Source organism: Symphalangus syndactylus, chromosome 3 (assembly GCF_028878055.3).
Source record: "Symphalangus syndactylus isolate Jambi chromosome 3, NHGRI_mSymSyn1-v2.1_pri, whole genome shotgun sequence".
NCBI classification, from domain to species: domain Eukaryota; kingdom Metazoa; phylum Chordata; class Mammalia; order Primates; family Hylobatidae; genus Symphalangus; species Symphalangus syndactylus.
The window spans coordinates 145,799,431-145,823,738 of record NC_072425.2 but is presented as its reverse complement, the minus strand read 5'-3'; the positions used below and the strand labels follow the sequence as shown (position 1 = coordinate 145,823,738).

At 44.3% G+C, this 24,308-nt stretch overlaps 1 protein-coding gene across 4 annotated transcripts in view; it reads right to left on the bottom strand.

The window, feature by feature from the left end:
- Nucleotides 1-1,955: 1,955 nt before the first annotated feature.
- FLI1 (Fli-1 proto-oncogene, ETS transcription factor) overlaps nt 1,956-24,308 on the bottom strand; it is a 118,185-nt gene continuing 95,832 nt past the window's right edge. For 3 of the 4 annotated variants that reach the window (XM_055273709.2, XM_055273711.2, XM_055273710.2), the window contains 4 exons: nt 8,917-8,982; nt 7,109-7,168; nt 5,177-5,224; nt 1,956-3,926 (listed from right to left, as the gene is read on the bottom strand). In XM_055273709.2, coding sequence (XP_055129684.1) covers nt 3,397-3,926; nt 5,177-5,224; nt 7,109-7,168; nt 8,917-8,982 — 704 coding nt within the window. In that variant the 3' untranslated portion in view covers nt 1,956-3,396. The remainder of the gene's footprint in view (nt 3,927-5,176; nt 5,225-7,108; nt 7,169-8,916; nt 8,983-24,308) is intronic. The other variant, XM_063635652.1, reaches the window with a different exon arrangement.

Here is a 24,308-nt window from a genome sequence, read left to right as displayed (position 1 = left end):
GAAGGTATTTGGAGGTGATTAGGGCATAGGGTGGAGCCCTCAAGAGTGGGATTAATTCCCTTATGAAAGAGACTCCAGAGCACTCCCTTGCCCCTTCCACCATGTCAGCACACAGTGAGAAGGTTTCCTCTATAAACCAAGGCAAGGGCCCTCACCAGACACTGAATCTGCTGGCACTTTGATCTTGGACTTCCCAGCCTCCAGAACTGTGAGAAATAAAGTTCTGTTTTTATGAGCCACCCAGTCTATGGTAGTTTGTTATAGCAGACCAAATGGACTAAGATGACCTCCTGCTAAAGGACTGTTGGCCAGTGTCCTAAACAGTGGGGAGGAACAGCTTCTATGAGAACCGCTTGCAGGCCTGCATGCCCGCTTTGCTTGGCTGGCACTGTTTGTTAGATGGTAGAAACTTCATGGCACAGGCACAGAATGATCCAGTAGGGAAAAGACTGGACTAGCAGCCAGGAGGGCAAAGATTCTGTTTGTCCTCTGTGACTAGTCAGCTACATGCCCTGGAGCCAGCTAGCAAACGTTCAATCTGGGCATTGCAGGGGACTAAATGCCAGTCCTCCCTCTGCACAAATGCTTACGAGGAGAAAATGGTGCCCCAGTCCTGTCAGCGAGTGGGCCAGCTTCTGAGGCATAGGACAAATCACTGTGGAACATATTGAGGGGGCGAGATTTGGTTAAAGCTCTATAACTCCGTAGAGAAGATGAGCCTGAGCTAGTGTTTGAGTAGGACACATAAAGAAAACCTTTAAAAGAATGAACTAATGGGCTGAGCATCTTCTTACAGCACTCAGAAATATATGCCTCCATTTTCCCTAATGAATACTTTGCAGATTTCAAAATTGATGGGGAAATTGTGTGGCTGAGATGGAGATCTGCAAAAGAATTCAGCTAGTTGGTTCTTAAACATATGTGGCCTTCATCATTCTTCTTTCTATGTTTGGGCCACTGATACCAAGTTTTAATTTTCTCCTTTGGAAGTCACTAGAAACCCAGTACATGCATACACACTTTTTTCACAAAAGACCAACTTCTTTGTCTTGAGAGTTAACAGCAGAGGATATTCAATACAGAGAAAATAGGAGGAAAACAGTAGAATTTCAGTTTCAATTTATTTTTATATCACCATTTAAAATTTTCTATTTTGTATTTGTTTTCTAATATAATAATAAAGTAACAGTTTGTATATATGATTTATAAATCGATGTGCATATGTTGAGAATATGTGCTTTACACATCTTTTTAAATGGCAGGGTGCAAGATTAAAAAAAAATTGGAGACCAGTGTTCTGAAACACATCTCATTTCATTTAGGTAGACGTGTTGTCTAGAAGGTACTCGGTGTTACCCAAAGAAGGTTCTAGGGTTACCAATGCTGTGAGTCTAATTCCTTGCAAATCAAGGACTTCCCAGGTCTCACTCTTTCATTGTAAAATAGAGAAAATGAAAACAAGCTACCTAACAGTGAAGCAATTGGAGGCAAGTTTCTTCCTTGGGAAGAAAAATGACCTTAAAAATCTGCATGAGCCATAAAATCCTGGTCTGAGACCTGAAGGAAGCAGGGCACTTATTCTCTGCTGGAGTAGCAGAAGGTGGCCATCCGGGTCTGAAGTGCCCGGGGGAGGCTGCAGAGTTAAATCTCACAGACAAGTCTGGATAGACCAGCTCACTTTGCTCCGGTCCTTACATACAGGTTTATCCATGGCATTGGCGGCCATTTTATAAAACCCTTTAAGGCTGGAGGAAGATTTAAATAACACACACACACAAAAACACTACAAACATCATCAACAACAATGAAAAACCACATTGATTTTATACCTTCTGCTGTACGGCAGTATGTACATTTGAAAAATTCTTGATAGTGCAAGAAGTAAATAGGAAAGTTCCCCAGGGAAAACCCTTTGACCTAACGGGGGCAGTAAATAAGAAAACTGTCCTCAGCGCTGAGAGAAGGAACCATTTATTTAGTCAAATTATTTTACAACATGGTCTTCATTGACAGTTGTCAGCTTAACACTTAATATAGTTAAAAAAGTCAACAATTACCTGCAAAATTATATATATTTTAATGTCTAAAAATATGTTGCATATATAGAGCAGGAAAATCCCTACTCTCCACAAGGGAAAGTTTCGTTGTTTTTCCCAGAGCTGTGATTATTGCAGTACTGTTACACACATTTCCAAAGCATTAAAGATCTAAATGGATTATCTTTCCTTGCTGTGTATGCCTGTTAAATATCTGTACCAGTGCTTTGCTTTCTCGTAAGTCACTGACTTAAACAGCCCAGTTTCCTTTTCAGCTATAGTCATATTATGCTTTTTAAAAACCAGCTATAAAAACATACAAACAGCCCAAATGTACAGATTGATAAAAGATGTACAAATTACATTAAAAAAAAATAACAGCGATTGATTCAATAGTAAAATTGCTTTTGTGACCGAGGTCAACTCGTTTATTTATTCTTAATTTTTAATTATTTATTTTTAATACTGTGAGATATAGGAAAATAACTTTGCATAATTTATACAGTAAGTTGCCTTCTGATTGGTTGACCCTGGTCTGATGGTCTGACAAGCGCACAGCGCTTGCGAATCTGCTTGAGTTTAGAAATCCCTACAACTTTTCCAAGTTCTGGGACTCACTGTCATCATTAAAAAAAAAAAAAAAAAATTAGTTATTTAATTCCCCGTCTTTCAGGAATGTATGTATTTGCATTAAAATTTCTTAGTTCATATCTTGACTATTTCTAGAGAGAGTGGTCAGCTGAGTGCATACTGTCCACTGAGAGGGATTCTGCAATGCCCTTGGCGTCTTAAACACACACACCTTCTTTCCTTCAAATTCCAGTTGGGTGAAAACTTCACTGGCCTTACAATCAATGTTCCAGTTGCCATCCACTGAATTTGTTCCTCCTAAAATTAGATTATAAGCTTCCCACCTCTATTTTCACTAAATCTCAAACCAGAACGTGACTGGTTAAGTCCATGATTCTGTGTCATACTGAACCCCATAATGAGACCCGTGTATTGATAAGAAACTGCTTTGGTCATAAAAACGTAAAGAAAATGTACAGCTTCTTTCTCAGAACCATGACATAACCATTCCAGTAATCTTAATACGCAACTCACAAGATGCTAGGAGACTGAGAATTCAAACTGGCATACTGGCCCATGGAATTATTCATCTCTTTGTTCAGGTAGAGGAAGCAAAAGTTACCAACATTAAAAAAAACGCTTTTAAAGAACAAATACAAAGGTTCTATCCAACAAGAAAGAACATCCAGTTTTGTCTTCTCTTCAAGGCCACATACGTCCTGTTGAGTCCAAAGCATCCAGTAAGTGTGCAGGATGGGCTTCAGCTAGAAGGCCACCGATGAGTAAGCTTCTAGTAGTAGCTGCCTAAGTGTGAAGGCACGTGGGTGTTAGGATGGCGGGGGACGTTGGGGTTGGGGTAGATTCCCCCCGTGGGGGAGGTCCAGTATTGTGATGCGGCTCCAAAGAAGCTAGAGGAAGTGACAGGCATGGAGGGTGGATGGGGAGGGACAAAGTTCACCTTCTGCTGGTGGGCATGGTAGGAAGGCATGTAGGAGATGTCAGAAGGGTACTTGTACATGGACGACTCGGTAGGATGTGGCTGCAGAGCCTGGGCAATGCCGTGGAAGTCAAATTTATAGGCATATCTTTTGCCATGCACTTTGGTCATAATGTTTTTATCATAGTAATATCGGAGGGCCCGGCTCAGCTTGTCGTAATTCATGTTGGGCTTGCTTTTCCGCTCGCCCCAGCGCCTGGCCACCTCATCGGGGTCCGTCATTTTGAACTCCCCGTTGGTCCCCTCCCAGGTGATACAGCTGGCGTTGGCACTGTCGGAGAGCAGCTCCAGGAGGAATTGCCACAGCTGGATCTGCCCACTTCCTGCAGGCCATGAGGCAAACGGGAGAGAACAGAACACCTCAGCCCAGAGAAGGCAGAACCCAGTTCCCTAAGTGCAGGGAGTCTCTTATCCTTTTAAAGAAATCTTTTGTTTCCTTTGACATTGGGATCGACTTGACAAGCCCTTCTTATGTCATTGTTGATTTGCCTTTCTGCTTGCCTTGGGGATGGGTATAATAAGCGAGGTTGGATCCTAAGATGCTTTGCCCCAAGGCCTGGTAAATGGAATGTGGGAAGTGAGGTGCAAACTCTGCCCAGAACTAGCTGTGTGATCTTGGGCGAGCCACATCCCCCCTCAACCCCTTTGGCAAGGCTTTTGAATCTCTTCATCTAGAAAGGCCTGAATCACTATCTGATCTCTAATTAGTGGTCAGGTCCCCCAGGGAATTCCCTGTCAGTAATAAAGAGTCAGGGGCAAGGCATGACTGTGGGAGTCGTTGGGAGAAGTTGCACCATGAGCTTTAGCTTTTGGATGGACAGGACTTGGATTGGCCCTTGGCAGGTCCTAGAGCTGGGCTTGCAGCTCTAAGTTCTACAGAGAACTTGTGCAGACAGAAAAATACCCGGAATATGCTGGGTGGCTTCTTTCTCCTCTGGCAGGAATGTCCCGGCACTAAGGAATGGGTAGGCAGAGTCCCTGGGATGGGAAGGTGAGTGAGCCACACTACGGCAGGAGCCTGCTAGCTCCCAATCTTGATGGACTTGGTTTAGAAGAACCCTCTTAAGAGTTATTTTTGATACTAAATCTTTAAAGTACAAGGTCAAATTGACTATATCTGCAACTTTTCCGGGACACATCTCTTTTATAAGGCCAGATAACTTGGCAACACTTTCTAAAATCACAAATAAAACACTTTGGAATATTTATTAACTTGTGCCTTGCAGGCGGGAGACAACTGAGAGCTGAGTGGAGTTGTCTTCTTTTCTTTCTTGCCCATTTTCTCCAGTTGAAACGCCTACCTGTGCCACTTATTACTTATCTACACCTAAGTGCACATGTGCAGTGCTAATGTTTTACTCCTAGAAGCATCCTGAGCTAATGAACCTTGACACCTCATAACAAGCCCTGACCTGTTGTTCACATGCTCCAGAAACAGACATTGAACATTACAAGGAAAGAGGCGCATGTTACTCCCCACTCAGGTGTCTGGACTTAGAACAGAAGTCTCTGTGATTTCACAAAGCTACGAAACATCCTGGCAAAAAAGGCTTGCAGGCCAGGGTAAACTCACCAGGGTTGGCTAGGCGACTGCTGGTCGGGCCCAGGATCTGATATGGATCTAAGGAAATAAAAAAGGAAATTTGCTTCAGTGTTATTAAAAATATGACAACCGTACCAATTTATTTCAAGATCACAGGAAAGACTGATTTCAGAAAACTTTACTGCTTTTATTTGCAGATCTCAAAAATCTTGATGACATTTGTGGTCTTCATCTCAGTAATTACGGAAACAACAAAGAATAGGAACAGGATTACTTTTTCTTATTTGGCATCTAAAATGTGCAGATTATGTTGCCATTACCCAAAGCAAAACAAAGAAAACATTTGGAAAGGAACTGGCTAATATTCAATGATAGAACGGACAGCTGACTCCATGGGCTTAAAGCAGGTCTCATGGTTACTGGTCTTTAATAGCTCTACCTAATACTAACAACATTATTAATCTGTTTTTTTTTTAAAGGTAGCATGAAAAACACATGCCTAGAAACCAAGCAGCCTGGGTTTTAGCAGCAGCTATGTGATAAATAACTTGTTGGACAATTTCTGGGAATCAGTTTTCTCATCTGCCTAATGAGTGGGTTGGGCTACTGGATTCCTCAGTTTTCTTCTAGTATAACACTCTGTGATTTGAAAAGTCACACAAGCCAGAAATGTCAGCACAAACCAGAGTGTATATTTTAGCTATAGAATGACTATTCTTAGAATCTCACTTTATTCAAAACATATGTGTTTATTTAGCCATGAAAAAGTCTTTGCAATATTTGTTTTGGTGAGAGGTTTATCTCCTTTTTTGTTAGTTGCGGAAATCACGGTAGAGAGCTGGGTCTCGACTTGGCAAAATTGTCATGTATTTTGTACAATTTTGCTATGTTTTCAACTATAATTGCAATTTTAAAAATATCAATATGATTTTTGGGTTTCTACTTAGAACCATAAATTAACTTCAAAAGTCTGTAAGCCCATTGAGACCATCTTTTCTCATCCACACCATTAATATGATAACTATTTTTGGCAGGTGATGCCTAATGCATAATTTTGTTGTTATTGGACAGTCTTTAAAACTCTCTACATCTGACTTACGATCCACAGTCAGCAAATGTTTTCTTAACCTTCCAGGTGAAATGTCAGTTGATTTTCTCTCTCTCTGCCTTCTGTGGAGATGGGGAACAATGTTTGCCTACCCCAAAGCAAATGACTTGTTCAGAACTTCATCTCAGCTGCATCACATAAGAAGACAGAGAGAGGAGCTGGGGCTTGGGCACAGCAGCTGTCTTCAAGTATGCAAAGGATTTCGGAGAAAGCAGGAGGAAGGCTTCTCCAGAAGGCAAAGCCTGAGTGAAAATTCCAGGAGGCAGACTTTGGGTCAGATAGTGGAATTCAGCCCCGCTAGAGAGTCAATGCCCTGTTTTACTAGAAGCACAAGTAAGGTAGAGGTGAGGGTATGATAGACCCAGAAATCTCCAAGTTCCTCTCCAATACGGAGTCTCCAGGTCCACAGCTTTAAAAGTTCCTCTGCCTTAATTGTTAAGCCAACCCACCACAGGATGGGGATATTTCTGAAAGTAAGGTTTGGTGAAGCATAAAAGGCATGGACAGAAATTTGGGGGGTCTGGGATAAGAGCCCTATTTCTCTCATTAACCAGCTGTATGGTTTTTAGCAAGTCACTTCACCTCCCTGGGCCTCAGTTTCTTTATTGAACAAAATAAAGCATTGGAATAGTTCATCTTCAAGTTCCTTTCACCTTTGATACTTAACAAGTTTCCACTTGATTTCAGTACCTGTTACTTCATTCACAGGACTATTTGGGTCAAAGATAAACCCTCTTTGAGAGAAATAAGAGAGAACATATGTGGTATATTGTTTAAACCCTCCATCAGTTGACCATGTGGAATCAACAGTTGTGTAGGAAGCAAAGGAGAGATTACATAAACCGGGCAGGTACCTGGCTGGGGCCGTTGCTCTGTATTCTTACTGATCGTTTGTGCCCCTCCAAGGGGAGGACCTGTGACAAGAGGGGAAGAAATGCAGTGAGTAGGACCCAGCTCCCCGAGGGGAGCGAGACGTCTTGACAGATGTACTTTCTCACTCATTCCTTCACCCACTCTCCACTGACTCATTTATTCATCTTATTTTAGAAACATTTACCTAGAATCTACTATGTGCTGGCCCTGTTCTCCAGGCTGGAGATTCAGGAATGAACAAGCAGTTCCTGGTAGAACTTGCATTCCAATGGGAGAGACAATAATAAACACATTTTTAAATTCTTAAAATTTTGTCTTTGCTTAAATGTCACCTTTTCATTTTCAAATTTTTAAAAAGTAAACCAACAGTATAGCATCACTGATGGTACTGAGGCTGTGGATTTCCTTTTCAAATCAGAAAGTTAGAGATGTCCTTACTGAGAAAGTGACATCTGAGCAAAGACCAGCTGCTTCCTGGTGTCCCTGTCTTGTGAGTTTCCTCCTTGGTATCTCTCACACACCCTTTCCATTCCCATGATCGCTTCTGCATCGCAGATCTGTATTGCTTCTTGCATGGTTTGTGGCTTAGTCTGACTGGTGTCCTCATTACTCTTCTGTCTCCCCACAACCCACCATACACGCCACTGTTCAAAACCTTAGTGACTCTTCATTGCCTAAAGAACTAAGGCCTATCTTCATAGCATCATTTACAATTCTGTTTCTTATCTTTCCAGACTTCTTCTGCATCACACATCCTAAACTCCAGGAACCTGAGGTCCTCCCTGACTGTCAGACATGCCAAGCTGATGTCTTCCCCAGCCCATATCGCCACAGGTCCAAATCCTGCCTCTCCTTCCAGAGCTAACTCAAGTGCTACCAGGTCCACAAAGCCTTCCTTGATACCAACCAGATGAAAGGAGTTCTGTGTGTACGTGATTTCTCTCTCCCGCTTATGGGACCAGTGCATGTCTGATTCATCTTTGTGAATCTTAAATTGCCAAATGTCATGTGCAGAGTAAGTAAATAATTAATACACATAATTGGAAGGGGTCTTGGTTATTGTTTGGGCATTAATTTGTAACCCCAGCCTCTTTCTTGAAAGAATTCCCTTTACCACCTGTTCATGTGCTTCATATTTTGCTTCCTAGGCATGGCAAGATTGATTTCTGGTACAGGAGTTCATGAGTCATTCTTGCCCCTTATTCTCTTATTGGGAGATATTGGGTAGACTTCGACATGTCATCATCTCACCACTTGGTGGAGAAACTGATGTCCTAGACCCCCTGGCATCTCCTCACCAGGGACAGAAGAGAACCTGTTGAGGAGATGGCAGGGTTCTGAGACATCAATTTTTCCACCAAGTGGTGAGATGATGATATGAGGGAGTCTACACAGTATCAAGGGGGGTGGGGAAATTGGTACGACTTAGCCTCAACAGTTATGGGAGCAAAGTTATAGAGAGTCATTATCTTGATTTAAATAACAGAAGCCAAACCTAGTGACAGTGGCCATTCATTGGTACAGAACCTTGTCTCAAGAAAACCTTCAAATCTCCAATGTTCTAAAACCAAGGGCAATAAAACAAAACTCAAAAATCTAAACAAAAATCCCATATCATCTTTCAAGGACTGGTATCATGGAAAGGCCCTAAATTGGCAAATAATTTTGATGTCTACTCAAAAAGCAGGGAAACGAATGCTTGCTGCTCTCCTGTATCTCGTGATCCTGTTCTCCAACCCTGTCCTCAGAAATATGCTTTCCTCCAAAGAACTATAAAACATTTACTTACTTTTGTTGAGGCCAGAATTCATGTTATTGCCCCATGCTCCTCTTCTGACTGAGTCATAAGAAGGGTCTAATGAACAATAACAAATAGGGGTACATTAGCATTGCCTGCTTCTCAGAAAAGTTGCACGAGCATTATCTGTAGTGATCAGGAGAAATAAAATTCAAGTCAGCAATGGCTTTTAAAGTATCCCTAAGTTCTGGAAGTGTACTCACCCCCTGGGGTTGGAACATTAACACTCTGACTTTGAGAAGACTGTAGTCTTACCTGGGAGCCAAAGTAATGGGAAGAACCCTGAATGTGAAGTCAGAGGATTGGTTCAAGTTTTCTCTGCCTGACACTATTTATTGTGAAACCTGGGATGAATCAAAAGTCTCCTCTGGGCTTCAATTTTCTTTAATATGGAAATAAAAATTTATGTTTTATCTACCTTATGGGGTTGTGGAAATGATCAAATGAGATAACATATGGAAAGGCACCTTATGATGCTTTCTACAAACATAAACTGACACAAGGTTAGACATTTTTTAAATGTCCATAGTTCTGTAGCAAATCCTTCAAGCAGCTCTGAAGAGCAGGCAAGGTCTGGACTGGGTGAAAGGCCCATAAGAAGAGTGCCTCAAAGCCCATGGCTGTGACATTTCTGGGGGCCGACTCCAGCCCCCGATTTCAGCACATAGATGATGTGGGATGACATCACAGCGGTGGGAGCACATTCCAGGCTCTCTGAGGGCTCTCGGGCTTTTCTATTGATAGTGGAGAGGGCTGGGCTGATGACCACAGAGAAAGGGAAGAGGCCAGAAATGTGGCTGGGAAAGGGGCTGAATCAGGAAACAAGTGGATGGAGTCCTGCTCCCCGCCTGGGCATGACTAAAGGCTTTCTTCTCAATTGTCTTGGAGAATACTCCTCAAATCCGAACTTTTGTGATCATAACCTCTTTCTTGAAAGATTCCACATGCTTCCATAAACGTGTTGAGAAATTGCTGAACTAACTAGCTGGAAACTTCTTCCTTCCCTTTCTCGTGGTGTAAGTCCCATTGAGACATTGAGCAGGAATAGCAGAGGAGCTTGAGGATACAGAATTATGACTTTCAAAGCTATTCCATGAACAACAAAGAAACCATAAAAACCATCCGAACAAATGGAGCACAAACCTCATCAAACAACAGAGTCTGACAGGGTGAAACACAACCATGCCCTTCAGCCCCTTCTGAGCCTCTCAAACAAACTAGAACAAGAGTTGGGAAGACAGATGGACTCTGATTGCCTGGCCTCATTGTTTCTGGCTAAGAAGATCCAAAACACAGGGACAATTTTTTTGTGGAAAAATCCACGTGCAGATGCACATTCCTCAAGGCTCTGGAAAAGCCGTTCAGTTTTAAAATTACAGTCTTTAGCAACTGGCATGAAAAGCAACACAGAAAGTGAGGGGGATGGGATAGGGAGGAAGGGCAAGGCAGGGGACAAAAGAGAGAGACAAAGCTCCACTCCTTCTGTTTTTGTTTTTGTTTGACTTTTTTTTCTTTCCTAATTCCTCCTCTAAAGAGATTCTTCTTGCTTAAAAACAAACAAGACAAATGAAAGACCAGCTTGCTTGCAAGCTTGGAATGGGGTGGAAGGCTCTGATGGGCATTTTCTGAGATGTCTTGCAGAGGACGTGCAATGTTGGCAGCGGCAGAACATTTTTCTTTGAGCAGGAGAAGGCTGCTGCTTAGGCCTCCGGTAATAGATTTGGGACCAGCTTCTGCACTGTATTGTGTGCATGGCCAGGGAGTGGGTGTGAAGTAATAGGAAACAAGCTCCTCGTCCTTGCATGTGAGTATGAGAGGGTAACTGTGATTGTGAGGAAACACGGGTCATGTGCCTAAGGCATAGAGGACACATAAAGGGCTCCTGGAGGGTGATGGAGAGGTGAGTGGAACTAGGGCCGGGTGACTCTTTGGAGAGGAGAGAGTGCATCAGGCAGGAACAAGGCAGAGGTGGGTGGTGAGATGTCAAGGTGAGGTCTAGAGACAGCCATGGGAGGAGCTGTACCACTGAAGTAGAGCAATGTGGAGGGAGAGGAGAGAGGGCCAAGGCATGTTCAAGGTCTTGCTGATGGTAGCTCAGCAAACTCTGGGACCTTGGCATCGCAGGTGGGAGCTAAGGGAGGTTTTGCGCGTGCAGCCATGGTAGAAAACAGGGTGTGGTGAAGAATGAGCTTGTGGTGGTATGTGGGGTGGATCTGAGGGCCTGGAGGAAGGAGATCATTCTAGTGGGAGCAGAACAGAAAGTAGAAGAGAAGTGACACATTCAAACAAAAAATTACTAAATTCCAGGAATCGTACATGTCATCTGAACTTCTGGCTTGACTTCTGATTTACTGCATGGATAAAATCTGTCTCAAGTTTTCTAAACTTTTTTGTTGCTCAATCATTAGTCTACTGAAGGCTTCAACCCTCTCTGAAAGCTATCTGGTAACCACTCAGAATTATTTCTTTTGGAGCCCAAATTATGGCCATGGATATAGTTATCATTGACTTCTTATCAGCTTTTCTCCCTATTCTCTTATTCTAGTTCCAGGGACAGAGCAGGCATGCAAAAATCTGAATGCATGATGGAATTCCCTGTCACCAACAGAGGGCGGATGACCATGGGATTTTCCTGTAGCTCTGAGTGATGGAGCCTGGTTAAAGGCATGCCTTATTAGAGCAGTGGCTTGGCAGGCCCATCTTTCTGTGATGCCCCAGGGTCTTAGGAAGGAGGCAGAGTTTTATGGGGCAATGTGCCCACAGGGCCATCTGATGGCAGAAGCCTGGCTAACAGGACTTTGGAAGTCCCAATCAATGCTACAGTCCTCACATAGGTGAAAAAGGAAGTGACAGAAACACAGAGGCCACCCAGCAGTCAGCCTGAACTGTGCTCTCACTGTGAAGTAATAGAGTCATAAATAGCAACAGGCCATGCCCGAAGCTGGTGTCTTCATCCAACATCCATCCCAGCAGCCTGTGGAGTCAGAGTAGCAAAGACCACAGGCCTCCCTCTCATTTCTTTTTCATTCGCAAGTATTTGCATGGAAAATCTTCCCACTGGTACCTGGCTGCACAAAGGACAGCCTGAGCCCATTGGCTCTGGGGTTTAACAAAAGCACTCCGTAGGCTCTGGGGCTCGAGGAGACGTCTGGTAAGATTTAAGTTAAAACCAGCATTTTCAGAGCAATTTCTGCTCCAAAGAAAAAGCACGAAGATGCAGAAGGCCAAGAAGTAAGTCTTGCATTCTGCCCTAGGGGTATGAAGAACCAGGCCAGCCTTGCAGAGTAAATGAGATACCCAAGTAAACACCCAGCATACTGCCCAGCACAGAGGTGGCCTCAGTGGATGTTAGCAATCAAGAATATGATTTGTGTCACAGACCAAAAATATTCAGACCCAGAAACATGTTGGGCAGCCTTCCAAATCCACATTAATTCCCTCCTCCCTGCAACTCCCTCATCCTCCTTCCTCTGCTCTTCCATTTCCACTTATCACATAATTTAATCAGTAATTAATTTGTATTTGTCGTTTATGGTTCATATCCCCCTCCCTCCTGAACATCAGGTCCATAAGAGTAGGGATCTCTGTTGTGTTCTCTGATATATCCAAGCACTTAGAATAGGGCCCTACACAGAATTAGCAGACCATAAGTATTTGTTGAATGAATAAACTTAGCCAATATTTTCTCCTACTTGCTACATACACACAATTCTTCTTATTGTTCCTGATATCACTAGTTGAAGAGAACCCAGTGCTTCTACCCCGACTTCTTCACGAAATTAAGCCTCCAGGCATAAGATTTCCATCTGGGGTGTTGAGGGGTACAGACTACATCACTCCTGTGTCCCCTCTGAGTGGACCACAATGCACCTATTTATGAGGCATAGGCTAAAAGCTTGTTCCCACGGGGAAGTCAAGGCCCGAATGCTGCTCGGTGAAGTGGTGTGCATTTTATGTGTTTTTAACAATGTCATTGTTGAAGTGAGGGTTCATATTTTTTTTCTAGTAAAAGTCACTCAAGAAAAATTTAGCAGTGTGGTCATCTCTAGTCCCCAACATACGCACAGAGATATGTCTATAACCTGAATGCAGAAGCCTGGACCAGGGAGCTGACCCAGTGGCTCACATCTCCACACAAACCCCCTTGCAGAGCCCAACACCTGGCTGCATGAGAGCTCCTGCCCCGACTCTCTGTTGGCGCGTGGAGTGGGGCTCGGCAGGGTGTGCCTGCTATGAGAAGAAGCCTGGGCGTGCATGGAGGCCCTCTTGAATGTGGTGCCTGGAGTCTGCCTCTTGAGAACTGACTTCTGGAAAGACAAACTTGAGGTGGCAGCCAAAGGCCCGGTGTGTGAAAACGTGGCCGTCGGCACCAGTGCACCAGCTGATGGTCTTGGTCTGTTTCTGTGGTGGCAGATGGCTTAATCAGCAGACAATCACACCCTTGTTCTGACAAACTAACTTTTCACTGTTGTGAAGGCTGACACCTTGGCTTTACAGAGTACCAAGATAACAGATCTTATTATTGTGATTCCTTTTCAGAAGAGTGACCCAAAGAGCTTTGCCTGGAGTTTCTGGTTTCAGGCAGTCCTGAGATCAACTCTTGCCAAAGCAAAGAGGCTGGAGCCTCAGTCTGGAGAATGAAGACTTTGCCAGCCATTGTGGATAATTCAGCCTCACATATATGATGTCCTTAACAGTATCACCATTATATGATGCTTAGTGGGGCTGAATTTGACACTAAATGGCCTCTTAGATTCCAGGAGAGCCTCCTGGGGTAGAGAAATATGAGCACGGAGATTTTTTTCTGCAAAGTCTCTGTTGGAAGGCGAAAGCTGTTTCTGGACATGACCCTCTCATAGACATACCAAAGTTAACTTAGCTTCTGTGTGAAGCTTTTAACCTGGTCCTAGAAATATGGCCATCTTTGGGAAGATATTTGCTTATGCTCTGATGCCTCAGCTGTCTGAAAGCCCAAATGTCCCCGGCCGGCATGCAGCACTCCACCTTGTGACCTGACCAGAGGCCAGCAACACAGTGACACCAGCCCACAAAAGCCTCTCTCTTCATCCTCTGTGTCATAAAACCTTGCTCTCAATGACTGGGTGGAAAAAGACGAATTTTCCCTGAAACTTCTCATTGAATTTCTGGTTGCTGCTGAGAAGGCTGGCAACACCTAACCCTGTGTATCCTTGGAAAGCCTGGCTTCTGAATGCAGACCTTTCAGCCGAGCAACGGGCAAGGCTGCTCGTGCTCCTAGCAGAGCAGGGGGATTTGGTAGCCAGATCCAGACCTCCTTTCTTGAAAGAATGAGGATGCACAGGAGAAATGCTCAAATCAGTGGTAGCCCTGAGACCCGTAGCCCTGAGACCCAAAACCCTCAACTTCCCAAGAGAGCCACGCCCACGAGGAGGAAGATTCACTCCCAGACTCTGACAGGCAAGAACCTGCAGGTGAGCAGTGGTCTTTGTTGTTGGGCCGTCCTGCAGGTGAGCGGTGGTCTTTGTTGTTGGGCCGTCCGACAGGATATGACATGTACTGGTAGAGGGCTGGACTAGGTGATCCTCTAAAACCCTGTCTCTGTTGAAGGTCCTGTGCTTCTAATAGGTCCAGTCTCTGGGGAGAAGCAGCCTCTCCCAGCCACCAACCCTGCAGAAGCTGCTCTCCTCTAAGCGTTCCTTCGTCCTGCGCGCCACCTGCGAGACCTGCTGCGTTGCCCGAACCTTCCCAAACCGCAGCTCAGGACCAGCTTCTCGTCTGCTGCAGTCTCTGCTGGAGTGCCCGCCCTCAGCCCCGCCCCGAGGCAAAGCAGACGCAGGGCTTAGGATGTCATCACGAAGGTGTCCTTTCTCTCTGGTGGGCCCAGGGATTATTTTGGCAGTTAGGAGATAGGACTTCAAATCAGTTAACCTGGGATTCACATCCCAGCTCTGCCATTGGCCTTGTGGAGTGACCTTGGTCACGGTGCTCTGCTGCTTTGAACCTCCAGTTCTGCTTCTCTGAAAAGCATTAATAACAGGTGCTTTCTACGGTTGCTATGAGGATTAAATAAGCATGTGATAAATGGTGATTTTAAAAGTACACACCATATACATGGAGTCTATTCAATCCTGCTTGCCCCTCTACCATGTATCTTGGTGAGATGAGGTTACCAAACTCATTAAGGAAGGCCTTGAAAAGGAAGAGAAGCCCGAGGGCTATAAAGGATGAAGAACAGTTTTATTCCTGTGCTCCCGGAACAGTGATTCCCAAATTTAAATAAAGCTTGGCTCTCAGGCTGGGTGTGGTGGCTCATGGCTGTAATCCCAGTGCTTTGGGAGGCCAAGGTGGGAGGAACACTTGAGGCCAGGAGTTCAAGGCTGCAGTGAGCTATGATTACACTATTGCACTCTAGCCTGGGTGACAAAGTGAGATCCTGTCTCCAAAGCAAAAAATAAATAAAATAAAATAAAATAAAATAAAATAAATCGTGGCTTTCTTTTAAAAGAAGAGGTGGATTATTATCCTGGACTCCGGTTTGAGAAACCCCACCCCAGAAGACAGAGAGGACTGATGGCTACGGGTGGTCTGCCCGGATGTTAGGCCCAGGCATTACCCAGCATCCTCCTTCCTCCCCCACTGTCAGGTGCCAGAGTCACTGTCTACCTGGCCTTGAAGCTCAGGACCAAGTCCTCACTACATCCCACCATTCTAGAGGGGCTATTAAACCTTCACTTCAGCGGCATCTTACATCCCAAAGAGCAACAGAGGAGCTTGGCATCCACTGAGACCTTGGAAGGAGGAAAATATCCAGGGAACGCTTTCCCCAAACTTGGAACTCACAGGGAAAAACACATCCTGGATCAGGTTTCCTTTGCTCAAGGATCTTGTCCTGGAATCCAACAGCCCCTCCGCCTCAGAGCCGACCCTGCTGCGTGGAGCATAATGGAGGTACTGTTGAAGATATTAGATGGGCAAAGGGAAAAAAAGACCTACGAGAAAAAGGCTTGGAAGAAATGGCTGACTTTTAAATATGAAAAGCGTGGAGAGTGAAGTGGCACATTCTCTGGGCACAGCCTTGCCATGGCCACGTGAGGCTCCCTGCTGAGCCTGGGCCCTTCGTCTATTTCATTTCTCCCACAGGCTCTGTGTCTAAGTGACACAGAAGTCTAAATGACCTGTTTATTTTGATAAGGCCTCAAAGTGGGATTTTTGAACCAGCCTCATGTGAAAAAGCAATTCATACTGACTAGATTAACTGGATGTTTGCCAAAACTCCCTTCCATATTGGGCCATGTAGACGCAACTAAATTGCATACTTCTTAGGTCAAATCTGCCTCTGGTTTAAGAGGATTCCAGGTAGGAAGAAGAAAACATAACAGTTCACTTAGGTAATCAGGCTTGAGGATAAATGAGAGGCAGTTTATGCGCAACCCCCTCTGCCCTGCTCCGACCCTCATAGGTTGCAATGTTCACAGCGAGGTTGCCCTTTTTCTCCTTGGCCATAGGGGATACACTCTTGGGTCTGCATAACATTCAGCTTGTGTGTCCTTTGCCTTCAAAGTTCTTCAGGTCAAGGCTCGCTGGTGAGTTGTCTTGTGTCTACTGCCCGTGTCCTGCTTAGCCTTTGAGTGTAATTCTTTGTACACTTGTGTCCCTTGCTAGGTGATCATCTTTAGGAAGAGGGGTTGTATCTTAATCACCTTTGTTTCTCTCAAAAACTCATTCTTGCCCCTCGCCATCACCAACTTATTGGATTTAATTGATGCCTTATGTCCCACCACACATTTATTCATTCAACAAAGTTTTACTGAATGTCTACTATCTTGCCAGACACTTTTATGTGCTGAGAATACAACAATCGCTAGACAAATGTCCTTCTGCAGAGCTGACATTCAAGACAAATAGTAAATTACATTGTATATTAGAAGGCGATGAATGCTATGAAGAAGAGAAAACCAGGGGAGGGAAGTAGGCAGTGCAGGGATGGGAGGGCTTCTCTGAAAATATATAATTTGAGCAAAGACTTGATCTAACATTATGAAAATAGAGCTCTACATAGTTCCATAATTTTATTTTGAAAAGTGACAGATTGCCCGACATTAGTCTCGAAGTTCCTCTGGAAAGCCAATTCCTTTTAATTAGTTTTTTATGAGTGAGGGTTGCTTTATGTTGTAGGATAGCAAAGTTAGCTAAGAAACTTGACAGCATCTCTTCGATGTTTGGGAGAGGAATAGTAAAAGGTGAGATGAACCCCATATTTTAAAGGCTCAAGTACTTTTTGCATATTTCGAATCAGGTGATTGTCAATTCTGTGGTCTTGGATTCATGTTGAATTAGAACAGTCATTCAAATCAAGAAACGTAAAATCCCAACACTTCCCATGATTTGCCTTTTGACCTATGTCTGAAGTGCTTTGCAGGAAAGGACAAGTCTCTGGGGCCAGTGTAGCAGAAGTGGACAGGTGAGTTCATCCTGAAGGAGCACTACTTCTTTTTGTTTGTTTTGTTTTGAGATGAAGTCTTACTCTTGTCCCCCAGGCTGGAGTGTGATGGCGCGATCTCGGCTCACTGCAACTTCCGTCTCCTGGCTTCAAGCAATTCTTCTGCCTCAGCCTCCTGAGTAGCTAGTATTATAGGCACCTGCCACCACGCCTGGCTAATTTTTATATTTTTAGTAGAGATGGGGTTTCACCATGTTGGCCAGGCTGGTCTTGAACTCCTGACCTCAGGTCATCTGCCCACCTCGGCCTCCCAAAGTGCTGGGATTACAGGCGTGAGCCACCACGCCCGGCCAAGAGCACTCCTTCTTTTGTGGCCTGGCAGGTGAGCAGGAAACACTTCAGTCCATGAGCTGTGCATCCACATATCAGACGGAGCACAGTAGTTAAAAGAAAAAGAACCATTAAGTCTTGGAAGGTGGAATGTGGTCTCACTTATTATATCACAGCATCAGAGGCTCCTTTTTAGACTGGAAGGACCTCAGACATTATCTAAACCAGACATGCAAATTAGCACAGGCCCAGAGGCCCAAAGCCCGAGAGGAAGCATATGTGGCCATGTAAGAATTTTAATAGAAATTGAAATTATGACTCATAGCAAAAAACTGCCTCTCTCTAACCTCCTCTAGTATATTGGGCAAGGCTGATAATTATTTTGCAGACAGGCCCAAAAGGCCAAAGACTTCTTAAGCTCAAAGATTTTTCAAAATGATACCAAGAATGATTTTCATCTCTTTGGAAGAGTGATACCTAAGACTTATCAAGCACAGGCCTATTTGTGGTGTTACTAAGGGCTCTTAAAGATCTTCATGGGAAGAAATTCCGTAATTTCTCGTGAATCCATTCCAAACAGGGAAATGGCTCATTGCAAAGGAAAGAACTCTGGGCTGGGGGGTCAGAACTCCTTGCTTTGCCTCTCATCTCTGTCAGTTATGAGCTGTGTGGTCTAAGGCAAATGACTTAACCTCTCTGAACCTCTTAGTGAACCTCTCTGTAAAAGGTAGATACTTGGCAGGGTTGGGAGAGAGTGGTGTGATTATTCCTAAATTTAAGAGTTTGGAAAAGCAAATAGCACACTGGATCCTCACAGGGATCTTTTGAGAATAAATGAGACCATGCATATGAAAATGCTTTCTAGGGCCGGGCGCAGTGGCTCATGCCTGTAATCCCAGCACTTTGGGAGGCCGAGGCAGGCGGATCATGAGGTCAGGAGATCAAGACCATCCTTACTAACATGGTGAAACCCTGTCTCTACTAAAAATACAAAAAATTAGTCGGGCGTGGCGGTTGGTGCCTGTAGTCCCAGCTACTCGGGAGGCTGAGGCAGGAGAACGGTGTGAACCCGGGAGGCGGAGCTTGCAGTGAGCGTCACTGCACTCCAGCCTGGGAGAGAGGGCAAGACTCTGTCTCAAAAAAAAAAAAAAAAAAAAAAAAAAAAAATGCTTCTTTCTATATTCTAAAGCATCCTACAAAACTCTAGCTGATACTCTTTTTCAGAGTTTAACTCATGAGACATAAGAAGTTAATTTTTCTTGTGTCAACCAAAGATAATTTCTTCTGGTTCTTCCTTTATTGGAGCAGGATTGAGTAAATATTCAATGGTATTTACTGAATATCTACAGGGCTGGAAGAAAAGAGTCAGGAGAAAACTCACAATTAAAGACCACAAGGTAATCTGTAATTAGGTCCATAAATAGCCTGTGAATGAGGTGAGGCTCCGAGAGGGGACTATAGCCTTAAGGAGGAAGAAAAACGTATCTCGAGGCAAATAGGACTTGAATCGGGTTTTGAAGAGTGTGTTGGATTTTGACAGATAAAGTAATTGTCCCACTTAATTTTACCATCTTTTCTTTAGAATATGCCAAATACAAGAATTTAAACTTTATCAAAGAGGCATGTTAAGCCTCTTTTTAAAATTTTTATTTTGAGGCAGGGCCTCACTCTGTTGCTCAGGCTGGAGTGAAGTGGCGCAAACTTGGCTCACTGCAGCTTTGACCTCCCAGGCTCAAGCAATTTTTGTGCCTAAGCCTCCCAAATAGTTGGGACCACAGGCCTGTGCCACCATGCCTGGCTAATTCTTTTATTTGATGTAGAGCTTGACTCTCACCACGTTGCCTAGGCTGATCTTGAACTCCTGAGTTTAAGTGATCTTTCTGCCTCGACCTCCCAAAGTGTTGGGATTACAGGCGTGAGCCACCACACCTGACCCATGTTAAACTTCTTGATCTTACAGATCCCCGAGACAAGAAAGAAAGAGCCCACTCACATCCCGGACAGTGTTTCTAGCCTCCGTATTTCCTCCTCAAAGACTTCTTTTCTCCAACAAGGATATTTCATGAGAAATATGCTCTTTATTATCTTAGATAAGGGCTTCTGAAGAGAGAGTTATTAAATCTATAAAAAGAGATTAGAAAGGTTTTTGTATTAAAATAACAAATGATGTTTCCTATACATTGGCCTTTGACTAGAAGATGCCCTAAGCTCATAGATCTCTGTCTGGCACAAAAGAAGCTTCTCTGTCTCTCTCTCTCTCCAGATAGATGAAAGAAAGAATTTGGGTGATGAGAATTTGGTTACACAAGTTTCTTTTAAATACCTTCCAGCTACCAAATCCCTTCAAATAACCTCCGTGTGGTGGAATTTCTAAATCAGTATATTAGGCAGAACCAACACATTTGGAACACTCTGTACTGAGGTGGCCTCCGGTAGACCACTGTGGGCCTGTCCTTTTTTCTTTCTAAAGTATTTTGGGACCCTTCTCCTCTAAACAGCCAACGGGGATCACTTTTAACTTCTATTATGAACCAAGCAATGGCAATGAAGCTGCATCAAGCAAGGCCGACTGCATCTGGAGTCTTTGCTCTGTCGTCTGGAGTGGGATGAGTGTGCAGTGTCAAGGTGAAGCTTGGTAGAGATGGCAGGCCTAAAATAGCAACATCCCAGAGTCTGCAGATAAATTAGAAGACATGCAAAACCCAAATGGCCCATCCAGTGGATGTGAACTGCCACTGAGAACTGCAGCAGAGCTCTACCCTGCCAAGCACTCAGGGTCATGAAGGCTCCTCCTTGGCAGTGCAGGAGGAGTCACTGTTGGGCTGAGTTCAATGGGAACGAGTGGGGAGGGTGCTCTGGAGATCACCAGCAACAGTCCCACAGCCTGGCACCAGTTCCCTGCCCCACTTGGAGGTTTACCTAATGTCACTTCCTTTACTAAAATGTAGCAGGGCTCATGCATTCATTGTCACCATCATTAATGTTGCAGAGCACATGGGCGCCAATGAGGGTCTTGATTTACTCAGGGTGCATCTAAGGGCAGCTCTGATAAGCAGAAAGACCAAAGACAGCCCAGGGAAGGCAGAAAGAGCAAAGTGGGAACTTCTGAGTGGCCAGGAGCAGTGCCTGGCCTGGCACTTTCTGGCACAGGGGTGAGAAGAGGCGAACTCTGTAGTGGCAGGAAGTCGCCTTTCTGCTCCAGTGAAGCACTGGGATGAAGCCCTGGCTCTCAATACTGGGGCAGTGCAGGGGCGGGACATTCCAGAACAATGGAAGGAGATTATTCTAAGAACACAAGTGCTCAGCTCCAACGTTCTCCTTATCCCTTCATCTACCAAGGGCACAGGCGAATTTATGAGGGACATGGGGTAGGGTGGGGCAGCTGGAGCATCCTGGACGTGTCTTTAAGATGCTTTAAGTTGATTTTGACATCTCTTCCTTCTTCTCCTTGGGAACCATGGGTTTATGAAGTTTACAGAGGCAGAGGATTACCCATGAAACTGATAGACCTACGAAATTATTTGAGGGAAACTTTATTTCCCTGTAATAATAAATTTATTAAATTTATTGAATTTATCCACCCCATTCTTATTTTGCTTTGTTTTTGAGACAGGGTCTTATTCTGTTGCCCAGGTTGGAGTGCAGTAGTGCAATCTTGGCTCATGGCAGCCTCGATCTCCCGGGCTGGAGTGATACTCCCGCCTCAGCCTCGGAGTAGCTGGGACTATAGGAACACACCACTACACCTGGCTACTTTTGTTTATTTTTTGTAGATATGGGGTCTAGTTGTGTTGCCTGGGCTCAAGCGATCCTCTCACCTTGGGTTTCCAAAGTGCTGGGATTACAGGTGTGAGCCACTGTGCCTGGATGGTTTCTTAAATTCAGTTTATTGAAATTCTTATCGATAGAGTGTTACTCAATATAATACTTTCTTTTCTAAATCTCTTTTCCTCCTTTATCCTCTTAAATATAGTATTAAACACAACAGGATATGTGTACAATTATATAAATTATAAAGCATAACAATGAAAAAAATCTGTGAAACCACCACAAATGATGCTTCCTATATGTTGGCCTTTCACTAGAAGATGCCTGAAGCCCATTTGTCACCATGTGGCGTGGAAGAAGCTTCCTCTCCCTCTCTCTCTCCAGAGATGGATAGAAAGAAAGAATTTGACTGATGAGCATGAACAAAGCACGTTTCTTTTAAATACTTTGCAGCTCGATTACCACCACCCCACCCCACCTGGCAAACAACCTCTTTATAGTGGAATTTCTAAAATTCTAAATTGCTAGATTGCTTCTTGAAATGCAAATAAGATTGATTGCATTGGGTCAGGCTCCTGATTTTTTAGATGGTAGCAGGAGTCAATAATGAATATATCTTAGCAACTAGACAGCATCAGCTACTTGGGGGAAATGCATGATGGGGGTGGTAGATGGAGTAGGAAAGGGTCATTTTGGAGCCCTTGCCATTGCCTAGGTGGGGAAGGGAGTAAGGAACAGGCTCTCTTCTGTTTCTGTTTCATACTAGCTTTGTGATTCAGGCTTAACATCATACCTGTGATTCAGGTAAAATGGGAATAATCATAGTGCCAACTTAACAAGGTTTTATGCAGGATAAATGTGAAGTGAATAGGAAATTTCTTGGCACATAGTAGGTACTTAACAAATGTTAGCTCTTATTGTGGCTGCCTGGGGCATAAGTTAAGAAAGGAAGGTGGAATTGAGCAGAAGGTACATCCTCCCTGCAATGTCACCTTTCCTCGGCTTGGCGTGTCCTCAGCCTCCTCCTGATGGGCAGAGACCTGAAGGGCCTGTGGAGTCCAGTTGACAGCAGGATCCTGTGGTGGTTGGGCCAAGAAGGGGCTCTGGTGCCATCATCTTGTGATGGAAATCTTCTCTTTATCAGTCTTGCCTCCTTGCTCAGGGATGGGACTGATCACAGCTTCCAAAGAACTACCCTGGGGTCCCATGCAATGGAAATTTAGGGTAGGGTAGGGAGGAAAGGCAATGCCACACCAGCAACTGCAGTGGATAGAGCCAAAACATCCACCTTGTAGAAACATCTCAAAGGGTTAGTTCTACACCAAACTGCTGGGGAATAGTTTAAGGTACTTTGCCTATTATATTCATCCATCCATCCAATAGTCCCTACCTTCAAGATGCTTCCCATCTCACAAGACAGAAGACTGCTGGGCTAGAATCTATTGAATGCTGTATTGGTAAAACAGTGGGTATAAGCAAAGCATCCTGGGGAAGGGTGGACAAGACCATAATGAGGTGATGCTGTCTGATCTGACCACGGCCCTAAAGGGCGAGTGTGGTTTCCTAGAATATGGATTGGGGGTGGGGACTGAGATGGATGAAAGGTATACCCAGCAAAGGGAGAATGGGGAAACATTATTCCAAAGCGTGGTTGAAGACAGAGTAGACAGGAACCAAGTCATGTTTGAAGGACAGGTCTTTGGGTCAGAACCTAAATGGGCAAAGCTGTATTACTGAGCAAAACTATCACACCTCTACGCTCCAGGGGGATCCAGACAGTTCTGGAACTTGTCTCTAGTGGTCCCACAGAGCTGAATCTGGATGGTCTTCCAATAGGAACACACTGAAGGGCAGGTGATCACCTTACAGTCCCTCAGGTTATGGTGGTGACTCAACTGGGTTTGAGTAATTAAAAGAAACCCCAGGATGGCCCTGTTCCCAGGCAGAATGCGGGCTCCTATGAACTCTAGGTGGTCACCCCTAATTGTGCCCGTGGCGTGCACAACCTCTGGTAGCTTTGAGGACATCTGAGTTCCCTCCACAGTGGGATGTATGGTGATGCGTTTAATTAAAATAATTCATCAATTAACACAGAAACTGGGGAGAATGATCATTGGAAGATATTGTTGTTTGTGTCTATTTCAAAAGAATCCTCAAAGAAGTAAAACCTACATACACAAAATTCCTCCTCTGATGTAATAGGCCCGCCTCTAATAAGGCAGTGAACTGATACTCAGTCTTTTGCCTTATTATCCTGGAACAAATTTACACTTGTCTTAGGAAACGGGCTAACTGTTTCCAATAATTTAAGTAAAGTGTGTCCTAGTCGCTGTGTGAGCCACACGTGTGCAATAGCAGTTTGCACAGCACACCCACGAAAAGAAATAACAGTCCTTTTACTTAGAGAAAGGAAGGATAATGGTTACTTAGAAAGTGTCCCAGACAAGCTGTCAAATTGAATTCAGAGAGCTGGAGTCTGACTCCAGGACAGGGCGGGCTGGCTAAATTCCCGAGGGATTGGGGTTTCCTGCCTGCTCCAGCTTAGAGACAACGAGTCTTTGTTTCCAGTTCTCTCACTCTCCCTCCTCCCCCCATCTCTGTTTCTCTCTGTCACCCTCGTTCTTTCTCTCTCTCTCTCTCTGTCTCTCTCTCTCTTAATCTCTCTCTCGTGGAAAAAAAAAATGCAACTCTCTGAAGAGGGTCAGATAGAAAGCAGACAGAACATTAACTCAGGAATTTCAAAGGAAAACAGATTTTAAAAAATAAAATAGAGCAAGCTACTGTCTATCCCATAATCATAAATCTTGCCTTTGGACCACAGAAACAGCATACACACACACACATACACACACACACACACACACGC